Source organism: Macaca mulatta, chromosome 18 (assembly GCF_049350105.2).
Source record: "Macaca mulatta isolate MMU2019108-1 chromosome 18, T2T-MMU8v2.0, whole genome shotgun sequence".
Lineage (NCBI taxonomy): Eukaryota > Metazoa > Chordata > Mammalia > Primates > Cercopithecidae > Macaca > Macaca mulatta.
The window spans coordinates 83,070,057-83,084,486 of NC_133423.1; the positions used below are offsets into that span (position 1 = coordinate 83,070,057).

Here is a 14,430-nt window from a genome sequence, read left to right on the forward strand (position 1 = left end):
TTTGCTACGTATAGACAATGCGTGAGAGGACGTCCTTGCAGAGACATCTCACACACATCCCTACATTCTCCCTAGGCTCCCTTCCTAGAAGCAGACGGATGCGTGTGTGCGTGCTTCCCACAGTGCTAGAATACACATTGCCCACTGGCCTCATAACAAAGTGCCAACTTAAATCCCAGCACTGAAGTCTGAAGATAAAGCATGGTTATTAATAGGTGTTGCATAAGTAGGTAGAGAGAACAGGGGAAATTAAGACAATTAAAATGCCTTTCCTCAACACAGGGCAATACCAGAGCCCTATGACTTCACAGATACTCTGCTATTTGCTGACACGCTACTAAACAGAGAGATATGGTCACCATCACTTCTAGTTGTCCTTAAACGTTGCCCTGTCCAGGCAGGATGGCTAGAAAATGGTTAAACGCAATTATCCCAAGAGAGCGTGGCAAGTCCTGGGAGCCTCAGCTTTACCTCTCTCCCCTCCCTCCAGAATTCCCTCAATGCATTCAGCTTGCTCTGGGGTCTCTGGAAGTATACTCCAGACTCGTTGGAGAGGAAATACAAATTATTTTTAAAATAGGAAATCAAATAGAAATTAAAACAATATCACAAAATGGTTAGGAGATGGTGGGGATGCTTTTAAACTAATTTGATAAAAGCTGTCTCAAAACACAGGCAATTGAGATTTTAAATTTTTTTCCAAATCAAATAACTACTTCTCAGTCTTGAAAAGTTATAGACTATTCTGGAATACTGAAAACCGGGATTTCACTCACTGTCTCCTAAATGTAGTCAAAATGATTAACAGAAACAAAACAAAACACTGACCCAATCCCTGTATCACTAATCCATACACAACATTCCCATTTCCACTGTTACTGAGACCACCCCTGCCACACTGCCCAGTTCTGACAGATCTGGTGCGTATAACTCGTACGGTGTGAGGCAGGTTTTCCTTTCAGCTTTAAATCTGGAAAGTTAATTTACAAATAATTCACATCAATTAATAAAATGATTTACCCCATCAACAGGAGTTTTTCCTGGTGTAAAGGTCACTCGAACAAAACGCTTGTTGACGACTTCCAGTCTGTCTACCTAGAATTTTAAAAATAAGTTCACACATAAATTCACAGAAAATACTTGAGATACTCTTAAGCTCATTTAAAATGCATATGATGTTTCAGCCATACAAGGAAAGAATAAAGAATCAGATAAGGATGCCCCCACATTCCCACCTCTAATTCTGCGGAAGCTCCCAGGCACGGCCCCTCCCAAAGGGGACTACGCTCTCACTTAGGGGCTGCACTGCCCAAACCACATCCTTACACTTGCACTACACATGAAGGTAACCCTACACGATATGCACATTCCCTTCTGTCTGTTTTTAAACTTTAAAAATGGTCTTGTTTTATATATAAGTATCCTTCTACAACTTTCTTTTTCCCTTCAACATTGCATTTGTGAGGTTTACACAAGCTGACACTTCTGTGCTGTGGGGTATGCCATGCTACGACCACACCCAAGTTACTGATCCATCTTCCTGTTAATAGACAGCTAGGCTGTTATACATTTCTCACAAGCAATGCTGTCATGAACATTCCCATATCTACCTTTGTGGGCACATCTTAAAAAATTTCTCCAGGAAACATACCTGTAGATAGACACACTAATGCTGGGTGGCAGGGTATACATACCTTCAACTTCACCAGATATTGCCAAATTGCTCTCCAAAATGGCTCCTGAATTCACACTGCCATGAGCAAAATATTACTATTGCTCTGTAGGACACAGACTATTCCTCTATAGGACACAGACGATTGCTCTACAGGACATAGACTATTGCTCTATAGGACACAGAGTATTGCTCTATAGGACACACCAACATTTGGTAGTATAAGACTTCTTAATTTTTGTCACTCTATAAATATAAAATAGTTTAAGTTTTTTTTTAATTGAATCACCTAATTATATAGAATCCTTTTTAAATTTTTTTTAGACAGGATCTCACTCAGGTTGGAGTGTAGTGGTGCAATCATAGCTCACTGCAGCCTCAACCTCTCTGGGAACAAGAGATCTTCCCACCTCAGCTTCCTGAGTAGCTGGGACCAAGAGTGCAAGCCACCACCAGTGGCCAATTTTTTTATATTTCTTTGTAGAGATGGGGTCTCCCTACATTCCCCAGGCTCGTCTCAAACTCCTAGATTCAAGTGATCCCCCCACCTCAGCCTCCCAAAGTGCAGGGATTACAAGTAGGAGCCACCACGGCCAGCCTACATAGGATTCTTAATAACGCTGTTAAACACCACACCCCAAGGACTGTAGCTGATTTAGGAGCACGTGCACTCTGGGATGTGCTTATTTCCCACTGCTTGCTTTGTCAGTAAGTCTGGAAGGCAAGAATGACGAAAAGCAAGGGAGCCCCAGAGCAATCCCAGAGGGGCTGGAATCGGGGAGTGACTGTTCTTAAAGGCAGTCTCTGTCAGAGAGGAATGACTGGCACTGCTCCATCCCACAGACATCTGATGGGAAGACAGCAGGCTAACGCCAAAGAGCCAGAGGGTCAGGAGGAGCTGGAACTATGTAGAAGCCGCCTCGAGAACCTGCCATCCCAATCCAAAGGACGGCTGCAGCCCAGTCCACATGCGATGACCACTGCTTCTGAGCAGCTTCTGAGTGAGAGTCCCCACTACATCTGAGAATTACACATAAAAGATCCTCACTTTCATGAGATAAACACGTTTCAAAAATCCGACTAGATAAGAGGACTCTGGGAAGATGGTGGCATAGGAAGCACCAGGAACCCATCTCCCTACACACAGGACAACGGTACAGGCAGCATCTGTCCAATGTAAGCATTTTGGAACTCTGGAGTCCACTGAAGGTTTGCAACTTCCAGGTGAAACATAAACTGAAGTTAATCTCGGTCAACTTCAGCTCTGAGCACAGCGGCAGCTGCCCATCTGAGTAGATCACCATTTCTTACATCCCTACCTTCCTGTACAACCTTTAGAACGCATTTCAATTCTTTACACTACCTCAGTAAGTATTAATGTCGTCTTACTTTATCCGTTTCATGGACGAAAACCCAAGTATTAAAAGGTTAAGGGGTTTCCCCAAGGCTACACAGCAGGCCTAATCCTGGTGTCTATCACTATACTGCATCAATTCTAAGACACACATTTTTCATATTTTAACATCAGAAATGCAGATCCATTTTATAATTGATGGCATGTCATAATTTCATCAGCTCTTATTAGATTTGTCTTAGCAACTTATAAAATACCATGTGTCTTACAATCAATAGCATCTTAAATATGCTGAAATATGGTCTTACTTATTTCCCATTGGTTGTGGTGAATATAATCACACATGGGCAAGCCCAGCAAGCAGTAACAAAGGCTGCTTCGCAGACAGAGAAATGGCAGGGACCACATGCCCACCTGGCCCGCCCTTAGAGCCCCATCTGCTCTGACTTGACACACTCTGATTAGCTGCCAAGCCTGCAGGTGACTAAACGTAGTAAAGACCCACAAAGAACCCAAAGAGGCTGGCACACGACAGCACAGAGCAGAGGCAGCTGAGGGCACCAGAGAAAAGCGTGCAAGCAGAGGACTGCCAAGACCATGGTCAGAAGCAGTGGTGCCAAAACCCAGTTCTGGGAGATAGTGAAATAAAAGAATCTGGGGGTAAATGTGAGGACACCAGGTCAAAACACGGGTTCTCTGATTGCAGTACTTCTCAGCATTAGAAAAATCTGAGGGAAAATAACAATTTTACAATGGACGAGTCAGGTTAACCTGCTGACTGTCACTTCTTTCATCTAATCTGATTAATTTCACCTTTGAACCACAACAGCCACCAATGCCATAAAATACTTACTACTCCTTTTGAAAGATAGTTATTGACAAAGTCCTTCCAAGTGATTTCTCTCCCGGATCTCTTGAGCAGGAAGTAAAACATGACTCCACCCCAGAACAGAGAAGTCCAGAGGAAGAACATCCTGAAATCCTTGTCATCCCATGGAAAGTCACCCTGGCCAGAGAAGGAGACAGCTTCTGTGAAGAACTAAATTCCACAATACGATCTATGCTCTGTGAGACACAAGCCCCTCCAACACTACTAATGCCTCCCAACCTTCTCAGGGCCACTATCGTAACCTCAAAATTCACACAATGTATAGCATCAAACCTTCTGGAACCTGGACCACCAGTGAGAATCATCTTTCTTGCCACCTCGTTTTCCACCACCACCACCTCCTCCTCCTCCAGAAGAGCGTGTGGTAGCAGCTGGCTTTGACTCTGTTCCTAAACAAAGAGCACACATAGAAGCACGGCAAGGTTTTGGCTCTCTCAGCAATGTCTTCATGTAAACCGTTTAATACAAGACTTATTGCAGAATACACTGTGGCAAGTGATCAGTTACTGAGCGAAGCACCATGAGAAGGAATACAAATACAAAGCCTACCAATCAGGGAGGCTCCCAAGGGCTATACTTGCATCATCTCATGAAACATGCACAATAACCCAATAACCCAAGAAATTATAGGACTGTTATACCGTTCACAGAGGGAGAAAGAATAGCTTAAGTAACTTGTTGGATAATGGGTGGCAGTGTTAGGGGACAGTGAATAAGTCACATAGTTGGGATGCAAATTCCTCAGTCCTCACTCAAAGTTTAAAAGTGGGTTCTGGCCAGGCATTGTGGCTGACGCCTGTAATACCAGAATTTTGGGGGGCCAAAGCAAGAGAATCCCTTGAGCCCAGGAGTTCAAGACCAGACTGGGCAACAAAGCAAGACCCTGCCTCTGGCCAGATGTGGTGGCTCATGCCTGTAATCCCAGCAATTTGGGAGGCTGAAGCGGGTGGATCACCTGAGGTCGGGAGTTTGAGACCAGCCTGTCTCTACTAAAAATACAAAATTAGCTGGGTGTGGTAGCACATGCCTGTAACCCCAGCTACTAGGGAGGCTGAGGCAGGAGAATCACTTGTACCTGGGAGGTGGAGGTTGCAGTGAGCCAAGATCATGCCATTGCACTTCAGCCAGGGCAACAAGAGTAAAACTTCGTCTCAAAAAAAAAAAAACAAAACCCTGCCTCTACAAAAAAAAAAAATTTAAATTATCCAGGCATGGCCAGGCGCGGTGACTCACGCCTGTAATCCCAGCACTTTGGGAGGCTGAGGCGGGTGGATCAACTGAGGTCATGAGTTCAAGACCAGCCTGGCCAACATGGTGAAACCCCATCTCAACCAAAAATACAAAAAAATTAGCTGGGCGTGGTGGCGGGCACCTGTAATCCCAGCTACTTCGGGAGGCTGAGGCATGAGAATCACTTGAACCTAGGAGGCAGAGGTTGCAGTGAGCCGAGATGGTGCCACAGCACTCCAGCCTGGGTGACAAGAGTGAAACTCTGTCTAAAAAAAAAAATAAAAAAAAAAATCAGCCAGGCATCATAGTGTGCACCTGTGGTCCCAGCTACACAGGAGGCTGAGGCAGGAGGATCGCTCGAGTCCTACAGTTTGAGCCTGTAGTGAGCTGTGATTGTACCACTGCACTTCAGCCTGGGCAACAGGAAGACTGTATCTCAAAAGCAACAGCAACAACAAAACACAACAAAAGTAAGTACTCCCTTTCCCACTCCCACAAAGTATACATTGTTAACACTTTCTTCTGCAGGAAAGCCCATGGTTTTGACAAATGGCTAAAAAAAACACATCCACAGTTGGTATTCAACTGGCATCTTTGCTTTTTAGGGAAATGTATGTAAGGAAAACTGTAATTCAGTCCCTGTTGCTGTTGCTGTTGTTGTTTTAGATGGAGTCTCACTCTGTCTCCCAGGCTGGAGTACAATGGTGTGATCTCAGCTCACGGCAACCTCTGCCTCCCACGTTCAAGTGATTCTCAAGCCTCAGCCTCCCGAGTAGCTGGGATTACAGGCGCACACCACCATGCCTGGCTGATTTTTGTATTTTTAGCAGAGATGGGGTTTCACCATGTTGGCCAGGCTGGTCTTCAACTCTTTACCTCAGGTGATCCACCCGCTTCGGCCTCCTAAAGTGCTGGGATTACAGGTGTTGAGCCACCGCACCCGGCCCGAATACACTTCTGATGTCTTCAGTGGCCATGAAGCAACCCCTCTAGTGTAGCAGGATGGGAGGCTACGGGCACCCGGTCATCCTCAGCGGCTGTGTTAACATGTGGCTCATGACACATTCACCCCGATGTGCTGCATACGAGGGGCTTCTGCACCTCTGTCTCAAGCAAAGTCTGAGACAGGTATGACGTACACAAGCCTCAGCCCCCTCAATGAGGCCTAGGACTGGGAAACATGCAGTAAGCACACCACTAAAGCTGTGCAACACTCCAAACCACTCAGGGAGAAAGGAATGTCCACACAAAAGCCACCCGAAAGGTTGTATGGGTTATCATTACTCGGCCCCCACACCAAGACTCAAAGACTACCCAGCATGCACTGGGAGAACTCTAGGTGCTGCTCCAGTGTAGAGCCCCGGGGCTGTCACCAGCCCACACCAGCACTTCTCCCTCCCCATGTCCCGTGGCTCTTACTCCTTTGCATTCTTTGGGCGTGTATCTGTCTCTCTAACTAGATAACAAGCAAATTTAAAAACATGGACTGAGGCCAGGTGCAGTGGTCATACCTGTAATCCTAGCACTTTGGGAGGCTGAGACGGGTGGATCACATGAGGTCAGGAGTTCAAGACCAGCCTGGCCAACATGGCGAAACCCTCTCTCTTAAAGATTAGCTAGGCATGGTGGTGCACGGATGTAATCCCAGCTACTGTGGAGGCTGAGGCAGGAGAATCACTTGAACCCAAGAGGCAGTTGAGATCGTGCCACTGCATTCCAGCCTGGGTGACAGAGTGAGACTCCTTCTAAATAAAAAAAAAAGAACTGAATTACAGTGTTCTTTACATTTCCCTAAAAAGCAAGGATGCCAATCGAAATGGGCACAGGAGGCCCACCCAGTCCCCCAGCCACCGAGCTCTAAGAAAGTCTCTCCGTATCCCTAAGGTGAGGTAATGCTCTGAGGAGCAATTTTGAAAACACTGTCCTACAACACAACATGTATCAAATAAGTTGCATGTATTAGATTTCTAAGATTTTTCTCAATGTTTTAAATTATGTCCCAGGTATCTACTGAATATGCTTAGTTTGACCAGCCAAAACCTCTAAGGTGGCCTTAAATTACTTCAATTTGCAAAATGACAGGAAAATATCAACAGAAAATTAAGGTGAAATGAAACACAGGGTCTGTAGAATTTCATATGTACTTGCAAGCTACAGCGTCACAACTGACTTACTATAACTTTCTTTTTTTTTTTTTTTTTTTTTTTCTGGAGGGTCTCTCTGTTGCCCAGGCTGGAGTGCAGTCGCACAATCACAGCTCACTGCCGGGCTCAGGTGATTCTCCCACCTCAGCCTCCCGAGTAGCTGGGACTACAGGTGTGCACCACCATGTCTAACTAATTTTTTGTATTTTTAGTAGGGACAGAGTTTCACCACATTGTCCAGGCTGGTCTCAACCTCCTGGGCTCAAGTGATCCACCAGCCTAGGCCTCCCAAAGGGCTGGGATTATAGGCGTGAGACACTGCCCAGCCTGATAACTCTTTTCTTTGTTCAGTGGAAACTATCACCATAATACATGAGGGGAAAACACAAAATTAAAATATAATCTTGTCAAAGGTACCTTTTTTCTCTCCCATAACTTCTTTAGGTTCACTAGCTTCTTTTCCATTTTTTCCATTAGGAAAGTATTTTTCAAATCCTGTTAGAAAAGGAAAAAAATACATATCGTTAAACTAAAATTCATCAGGTTTCGTGTCCATTTTGTTTTCAAAGCAGCTGATGTATCATTGAAAAGCACAAGCTGGCCAGGCGCGGTGGCTCAGGCCTGTAATCCCAGCACTTTGGGAGGCTGAGGTGGGCGGATCACCTGAGGTCAGGAGTTCAAGACCAGCCTGCCCAACATGGCAAAACCCCGACTCCACTAAAAATACAAAAAATTAGCCGGGTGTGGTGGTGGGCGCCTGTAATCCCAGCTACTTGGGAGGCTGAGGGAGGAGAATCGCTTGAACCCGGAAGGCGGAGGTTGCAGTGAGCCAAGATCACTCCAGTGCATTCCAACCTGGGCGACAAGAGCGAAACTCAGTCTCAAAAAAAGAAAAAAAAAAAAAAAGCACAAGCTAAAAGCATAACATTTCTTGTGTACAAGTACATCAAAGTCTAAATAGTGTAGTTCACAACCCAGAAGTGTTAAAGGAAAAAGCCTCCTTTTTGCATATCAATTTCATTATTTACAAATGTGTTACATTTGAAGATGACATATCTTCATCGCTGTAATCAGACATAAGCTGGAGGCAGGGGAATGGATTACAGAAGGAGACAGAAGACCCAACCTAAGAACGTAGAACACTACAGCCACACCTAAGCACTTACCTTTTGGGGGTCGGGAACAGAATCTTTGATAAGCAGCAATTACATCTGTCAAAAGAGAATTTCTGCTGGCCCTTGTTTGAGTTGTAACAAATCGGTAAAGCTGCAACATGACATAAAAATAAAACCATGGTTATATCAAGATAAAAAATTTAAAAGAGCTTCATTTCCTGGTCATAAAGTAGACTAAAGGTCTCTCTCTTCCACAGGTGGTTATGAAGTAACAGAGAATGACTCCCTTAGTGAGGACTAGCGTTACCTAGCACTAGGCCACTATTCCAGTAAAAGAACCAGGAGACACACATTATTATCCAGAAAACAAGAATATTTCAAAATCAGACATAATGTAGAATTGCAGTCCAATTATAATTATGTGACAACACATTCACTTTGATGATGTTTGTTTAATTTGTAGCATTCAAAAGACAAAACCTGGCCAGGTGCAGTGGCTCACACCTGTAATCCCAGTACACTGGGAGGCCAAGGCGGGTGCATCACAAGCTGAGGAGTTCAAGACCAGCCTGGCCAAGATGGTGAAACCCCGTCTCTACTAAAAATACAAAAATTAGCTGGGCGCAGTGGCAGCCGCCTGTAATCCCAGCTTCTCGAGAGGCTGAGGCAGAAGCATTGCTTGAACCCAGGCGGCAGAGTTTGCAGTGAGCCGAGATCGTACCACCGCACTCTGGCCTGGGTGATGGAGTGAGATTCAATCCAAAAAAATAAAAATAAAGTAATAGTTATAAAAATTACAAAACCAAATAAAACCACATCACACCCACTATAATCAAAAAGACACACAAGTGTGGGTGAGAATGTGGAGAAACTGGAGCCCTGTACACTGTGCTGGTGAGAACGTAAAATGGTGTAGCCACTTTGGAAAACAGTTTGACAGATCCTCAAAATAGTAAATGTAGAGTTACCATATGACCCAGCAATGCCACCCCTACCCAAGGAAGGTTAAAACACATGTCCACACAAAAATATGCACACGAATGTCCACAGATGCCTTATTCATAACAGTCAAAAAGTAGGAACAACCCAAACGTTCACCACCTGATGATGAACAGATAAATAAAATGTGGTATACCCATACAAGAGAATACCAGTCACTCAGACAGAGGAAAGAGGCACTGACACGGGGATGAACTCTGAAAACATTACATTAAGTGAAAGAAGGCAGACACAAAAGGTCACACATTATGATTCCATTTATATGAAACGTCTAGAATAGGCAAATCCATAGAGAGATACATACCAGTAGTTGCCTAGAGCTGGGGGAATGGTTACAGAGAAATGCGAAGTGATTATTAATGGTCATAGGGCTTCTCTTTGGAGTGCTGAAAATTTCTGGAATTGGGGACAGTGATGATGGTTGTATAACTTTGTGAGTATGTTAAAAGCCAATGAACTGTACCTTTAAGATGAAGAACGGTTTGTAAATAAAAATGTCAATAAGAAACAAAACAGAATGAGATGATTTAACTTCAAATAAATACACAATTCTACACAGCAAAGCAGGACAGGAACACCAACAATGATTTTGTCTGAGTGCAATACTGGCCGGGGAGACTTTGGAGCTTATGTTGTGTCCTGCCCAACCACCGGAACACTTGGCCTATGAAATAACCACTGATAACAGATAAGAACGCAACATAAGAGTTTTTTCCAATGTCAAATCCATTAAGTGTGTAGATTAAAATGAAATGTTATTCAAGCTAGACAAGTCAACAACTCCAGCCCAGGTGCTGTCAAGCAGTGGGGTGTCTAAAGGGGAATCAGAACCAGTTCCCACCCCTAAGCAGCACAGAAACAGGGAAGAAACTCATAGGGACAAATCAGTTACACTATGGCATAACAATGTAACCAAACAAAAGCTCTGAATACAGGGAACCGGGGTGGCGCAGAGGTTATATTGCCACGTCTCAGTGTTAGTCCTTTCTGTTTCGCTGTAACACAGTGTCTGAAGCTGGGCAATTTACAAAGGAAGGTTTATTTAGCTCAGAGTTCTGCAAGAGGGGAAGCATGAGAAACAGGGTGCTGGGCTTATGGTGAGGGTCACATGCTAAGTCAAATTACAGCAGAAGGTGCTCCATCAAAACATGGTGGGAGAAGGTCAATGGCAAAGTGGCCACATGCCATGAGGGAGGAACTTCCACTTTATAACAACCTAAGGTCTCTGAAACTAAGCCAGTCTCACCACAGCTCACAGAGCTCACTCACTACCTCCAGAATGGCACCAAGACACTCACGAGGGCTCCGCCCCCACGGCCCAAACACCTCCCACTGGGCCCCACCTCCCAATACCACCACCATGGGGAACACAACCTGAGTTTTGGTGAGGCCAAACTCAAACCAGAGTACCATATAAAGCAAACCTTCATCACCACAAAGTTTAGTACAGAACTGGGCACTGTGCGCACTCCATAAATACCGACTGAGGAGCCCTTTTCAGGCTCTATTTTCAAATTGTGCTGACATGGAATATCCCTAGCAATAATCAGTGACTGAATTTAACACCGAGGTTGTATTCTATGAAGAAATCATCAATGAAACTTCTTCTCCTCTGCATATCTAATCCAAGCTCTGCGTGTCTATCATTCAAGGAATAATGTGAGAGATACTAATTCACAACACTTAAGTTGAGTGCTCCGCATTTTGGAGAATTAGCCTTTATGTCTGACAACACGAGCACTTTTCAGTTGCTTTATCATCAGCCTTATTCCTCTGGGCATAATACCTGAGAACTCATCTCTCAACACATCAGAATCTCTTCCCAAGGAACCTCACCGTGAAAGCAGTACTTCTGTCTCTGATCTTCAACGGTAGCAGGAACAGAAAGGAAAACCTGTCCTGTCAGACTCCCTCACAGCACAATAACGCCCAGGTGTCACCAGGCAGATCTTCAGAGTACCAAAGAGTAGGTATCACCACTGCCCCCGCCTCCCCTCACAAATTAATCAGCTACAGCTGTCAGCACAGAGAACTTCCTTATATATCAGCATCTGAGTGACATTTACAGGGACGATAGTGTCACTCCAAAGGAAGGCCTCTGGGTAACACTTTTGACATAAAACTGCAAGCTCACAACGCAGATCCCTACCTAGAACTGTATGTCTGAGTCCAATATTCACAAGCAGCAAAAGAAAAGGGGTCAGGCTAGGTGGGGGCGGCTCCTAGCACTTTGGGAGGCCAAGTGGATTGCTTGAGGCCAGGAGTTTGAGACCAGCCTGGCCAACATGGTGAAATACCATCTTTACTAAAAATACAAAATTTAGCCAGGCATAGTGGCGGGCACCTGTAATCCCAGCTACTCAGGAGGCTGAGGCAGGAGAATCACTTGAACCCTGGAGGCAGAGGTTGCAGTGACCTGAGATCACGCCACTGCACTCCAGTCTGGGCGACAGAGAGAGACCCTGTCTCAAAAAAAAAAAAAAGAAGGAAAAGAAGAAAAGGGATCAGAGCTTGGTAAAACAGGGAAATGGATACAATGCAGGAAACTGAAAAAGGACCTACCGCAGGGCAGCGTGGCATGACCAGAGCGAAGAAACTGATCTAAGACTGGCAAGGGAGCCTCAAAGAGTAAAAGTCATGAATGCAGGCACTATTATTCCCCCATTCCACGCCCTTTTTTTTTTTTTTTAAAGACAGGTTCTGTCACCCACGCTGGAGTGCAGTGGTGCAATCACAGCTCACTGGAGCCTCAACCTCCTGCGCCAAGCAACCCGCCTTGGTCCCCCGAGTTGCTGGGACTACAGTCGTGAACCACTGAGCCCAGATAATTTAAGAAAACAAAAATTCGTAGAGGCCAGGAGCTGTGGCTCAGGCCTGTAATGCCAACACTTTAAGGGGACGAGGTGGGCCGGGCGCGGTGGCTCAAGCCTGTAATCCCAGCACTTTGGGAGGCCGAGATGGGCGGATCACGAGGTCAGATGGAGACCATCCTGGCTAACACGGTGAAACCCCGTCTCTACTAAGAAATACAAAAAATAGCCGGGCGAGGTGGCAGCGCCTGTAGTCCCAGCTACTCGGGAGGCTGAGGCAGGAGAATGGCGTGAACCCGGGAGGCGGAGCTTGCAGTGAGCTGAGATCCGGCCACTGCACTCCAGCCTGGGCTACAGAGCGAGACTCCGTCTCAAAAAAAAAAAAAAAAAAAAAAAGGGGACGAGGTGGGAGGATCGCCTGGGTCCTGGAGTTTGAGACCAGCCTGGGCAAGATGATGAACCCCACCTCTCCAGAATTTTTTTTTTTTTTTTGAGATGGAGTCTTGCTCTGTTGCCCAGGCTGGAGTGCAGTGGCCACTCTCAGCTCACTGCAAGCTCCGCCTCCCAGGTTCACACCATTCTCCGGCCTCAGCCTCTCGAGTAGCTGGGACCACAGGCTCCCGCCACCACGTCCGGTTAAATTTTTGTATTTTTAGTAGAGACGGGGTTTCACCGTGTTAGCCAGGATGATCTCCCTCTCCTGGCCTGGTGATCCGCCCGACTCAGCCTCCCAAAGTGCTGGGATTACAGGTGTGAGCCAACGCGCCCGGCCTCTCCAGAAATTTTTAAAAATCAACCATGGTGCTGTAGTCCCAGATACTTGGGAGGCTGAGGCGGGAGGATTGCTTCAGTCTGGGGCTGCAGTGAGCTGTGTTTGTACCATTGCACTCCGGCCTACGCGACGAAGCAAAAGCCTGTATCTAAAAATAAATAAATAAATAAAAAATTTTAAAAAAATTGTAGATCGGAGGGTCTGCTACACTACCCAGGCTGGTTTCCACCTCCTGGACTCAAGCTTCTCCCGCCTCGGCCTCCCGAAGTGCTGGGATCGCAGGCGTGAGTTCCCGCACCGGCCTATCTCCCCTCACAGTGAAGACGCTGAGCTGACTACCTCAAGGGCGCTGGGATAGCAGGAGGCCAAGCCAGGTTCCCTTGGCCGACCCGGGGACCTCAACCACCACCCGTACACCACCGTGAGGATGAGGAACAGTCACCTAAACAGTGAGAGCGATTATTGGACACGTGAACCTTTCCTTGAGGCAGATCACGGCCATGGTTCTGTCCACACACTATCATTATGTCAGCAACATGTATCAGGTCCTGTGTGTGTATCTAGAGGGATGGCTACCAACAGAGGAAGAGCCTCCCGCTGATAGCAGGCTCTAATATGCAACGAACACAGAGTCCCTGCTCCGAAAATGTGACATTCTTAATAATAATAGCTAATTCTGCCAGTCCTGGAATGCCCGCAATGGCCCCATTCAGCAGACGGGAACACGGAGACTCGGAGAGGTTAGGCAGCCTGACTCCAAAACCCGTCCTTGCGACAACATCGTGCTCGTGCTGCTGACTCAAAACTACAGACGCCTTCCTTCCGTGCTCCCGGGACATGAACGCGGGGACAAGGACGGCCACCAAGCCAACATGACCTTCGAGGCTTCAGCCGCCCCGGTGAAGCGCCAAGACCCGGCTCTACTGGAGCTGCGCGTTTTCAAAACTCGAATCCCACCGGCAGGGCTGGGCGCGAACCGGCGCTCAGCGGTCGGCGAAGAGACAGCGCGGGGGGCCGCGGCCCTCGGCAGGGACGGCCCGCGTGGGGCGGCAGGGCGGGGGCCAGTGACCTTGACGCCCGCTCTCCCGAGCCGGAAGTGGGCCCGAGGCCGGGTGGAGGGCGCCGGGCGCCCAGGTAGGACTCACCGTCCGGAGGCAGGGCTGCTCGCCTGGGCCCACGCCGCCAGGCACGCGCAGCTGCTGTAGGCCGCGGGGCCAGGAGCCGCCCCAGCCCCACAGCCGCAAACAGCGGTGCGCCATGGCCGCCGCCGTGGCCCTCTCGGCCCGGGACGCTGCGCAGGCGCGGGCAGGCGACCACTGGAGGCCTCGGGAAGCAGGCTCCGCTCGGGGAGAGACCGCCAGGCAGCGCAGCGCTCCCGCGGCTCACGGCGGAGCCCCAGCTCTCAACGCGGCGTCTCCCGCCGCCAGCCCCGCCCCGGCGCGCTG

General features: G+C 47.2%; 1 protein-coding gene and 1 long non-coding RNA gene across 8 annotated transcripts in view; one reads left to right on the top strand and one right to left on the bottom strand.

Moving 5' to 3' along the window:
• The window catches only part of AFG3L2 (AFG3 like matrix AAA peptidase subunit 2), a 50,154-nt gene extending 35,765 nt beyond the window's left edge, over positions 1 to 14,389 (bottom strand). For 2 of the 7 annotated variants that reach the window (XM_077975367.1, XM_077975368.1), the window contains exons 1-6: positions 14,131 to 14,280; positions 8,456 to 8,555; positions 7,707 to 7,784; positions 4,189 to 4,304; positions 3,880 to 4,032; positions 1,021 to 1,095 (exon numbers count right to left, since the gene is read on the bottom strand). In XM_077975367.1, the coding sequence (XP_077831493.1) occupies positions 1,021 to 1,095; positions 3,880 to 4,032; positions 4,189 to 4,304; positions 7,707 to 7,784; positions 8,456 to 8,555; positions 14,131 to 14,244 (636 nt within the window). In that variant the 5' untranslated portion in view covers positions 14,245 to 14,280. Of the gene's footprint in view, positions 1 to 1,020; positions 1,096 to 3,879; positions 4,033 to 4,188; positions 4,305 to 7,706; positions 7,819 to 8,153; positions 8,197 to 8,455; positions 8,556 to 9,707; positions 9,867 to 14,130 lie in introns of those variants that run through there. The other 5 variants (XM_077975365.1, XM_077975363.1, XM_077975364.1 and 2 more) reach the window with 5 other exon arrangements.
• On the top strand, positions 12,077 to 14,397 carry LOC144336549 (uncharacterized). Its single transcript, XR_013408433.1, has 3 exons — positions 12,077 to 12,364; positions 12,971 to 13,040; positions 13,254 to 14,397. It is a non-coding gene; the product is annotated as an uncharacterized LOC144336549 (long non-coding RNA).
• Positions 14,398 to 14,430: the final 33 nt, after the last annotated feature.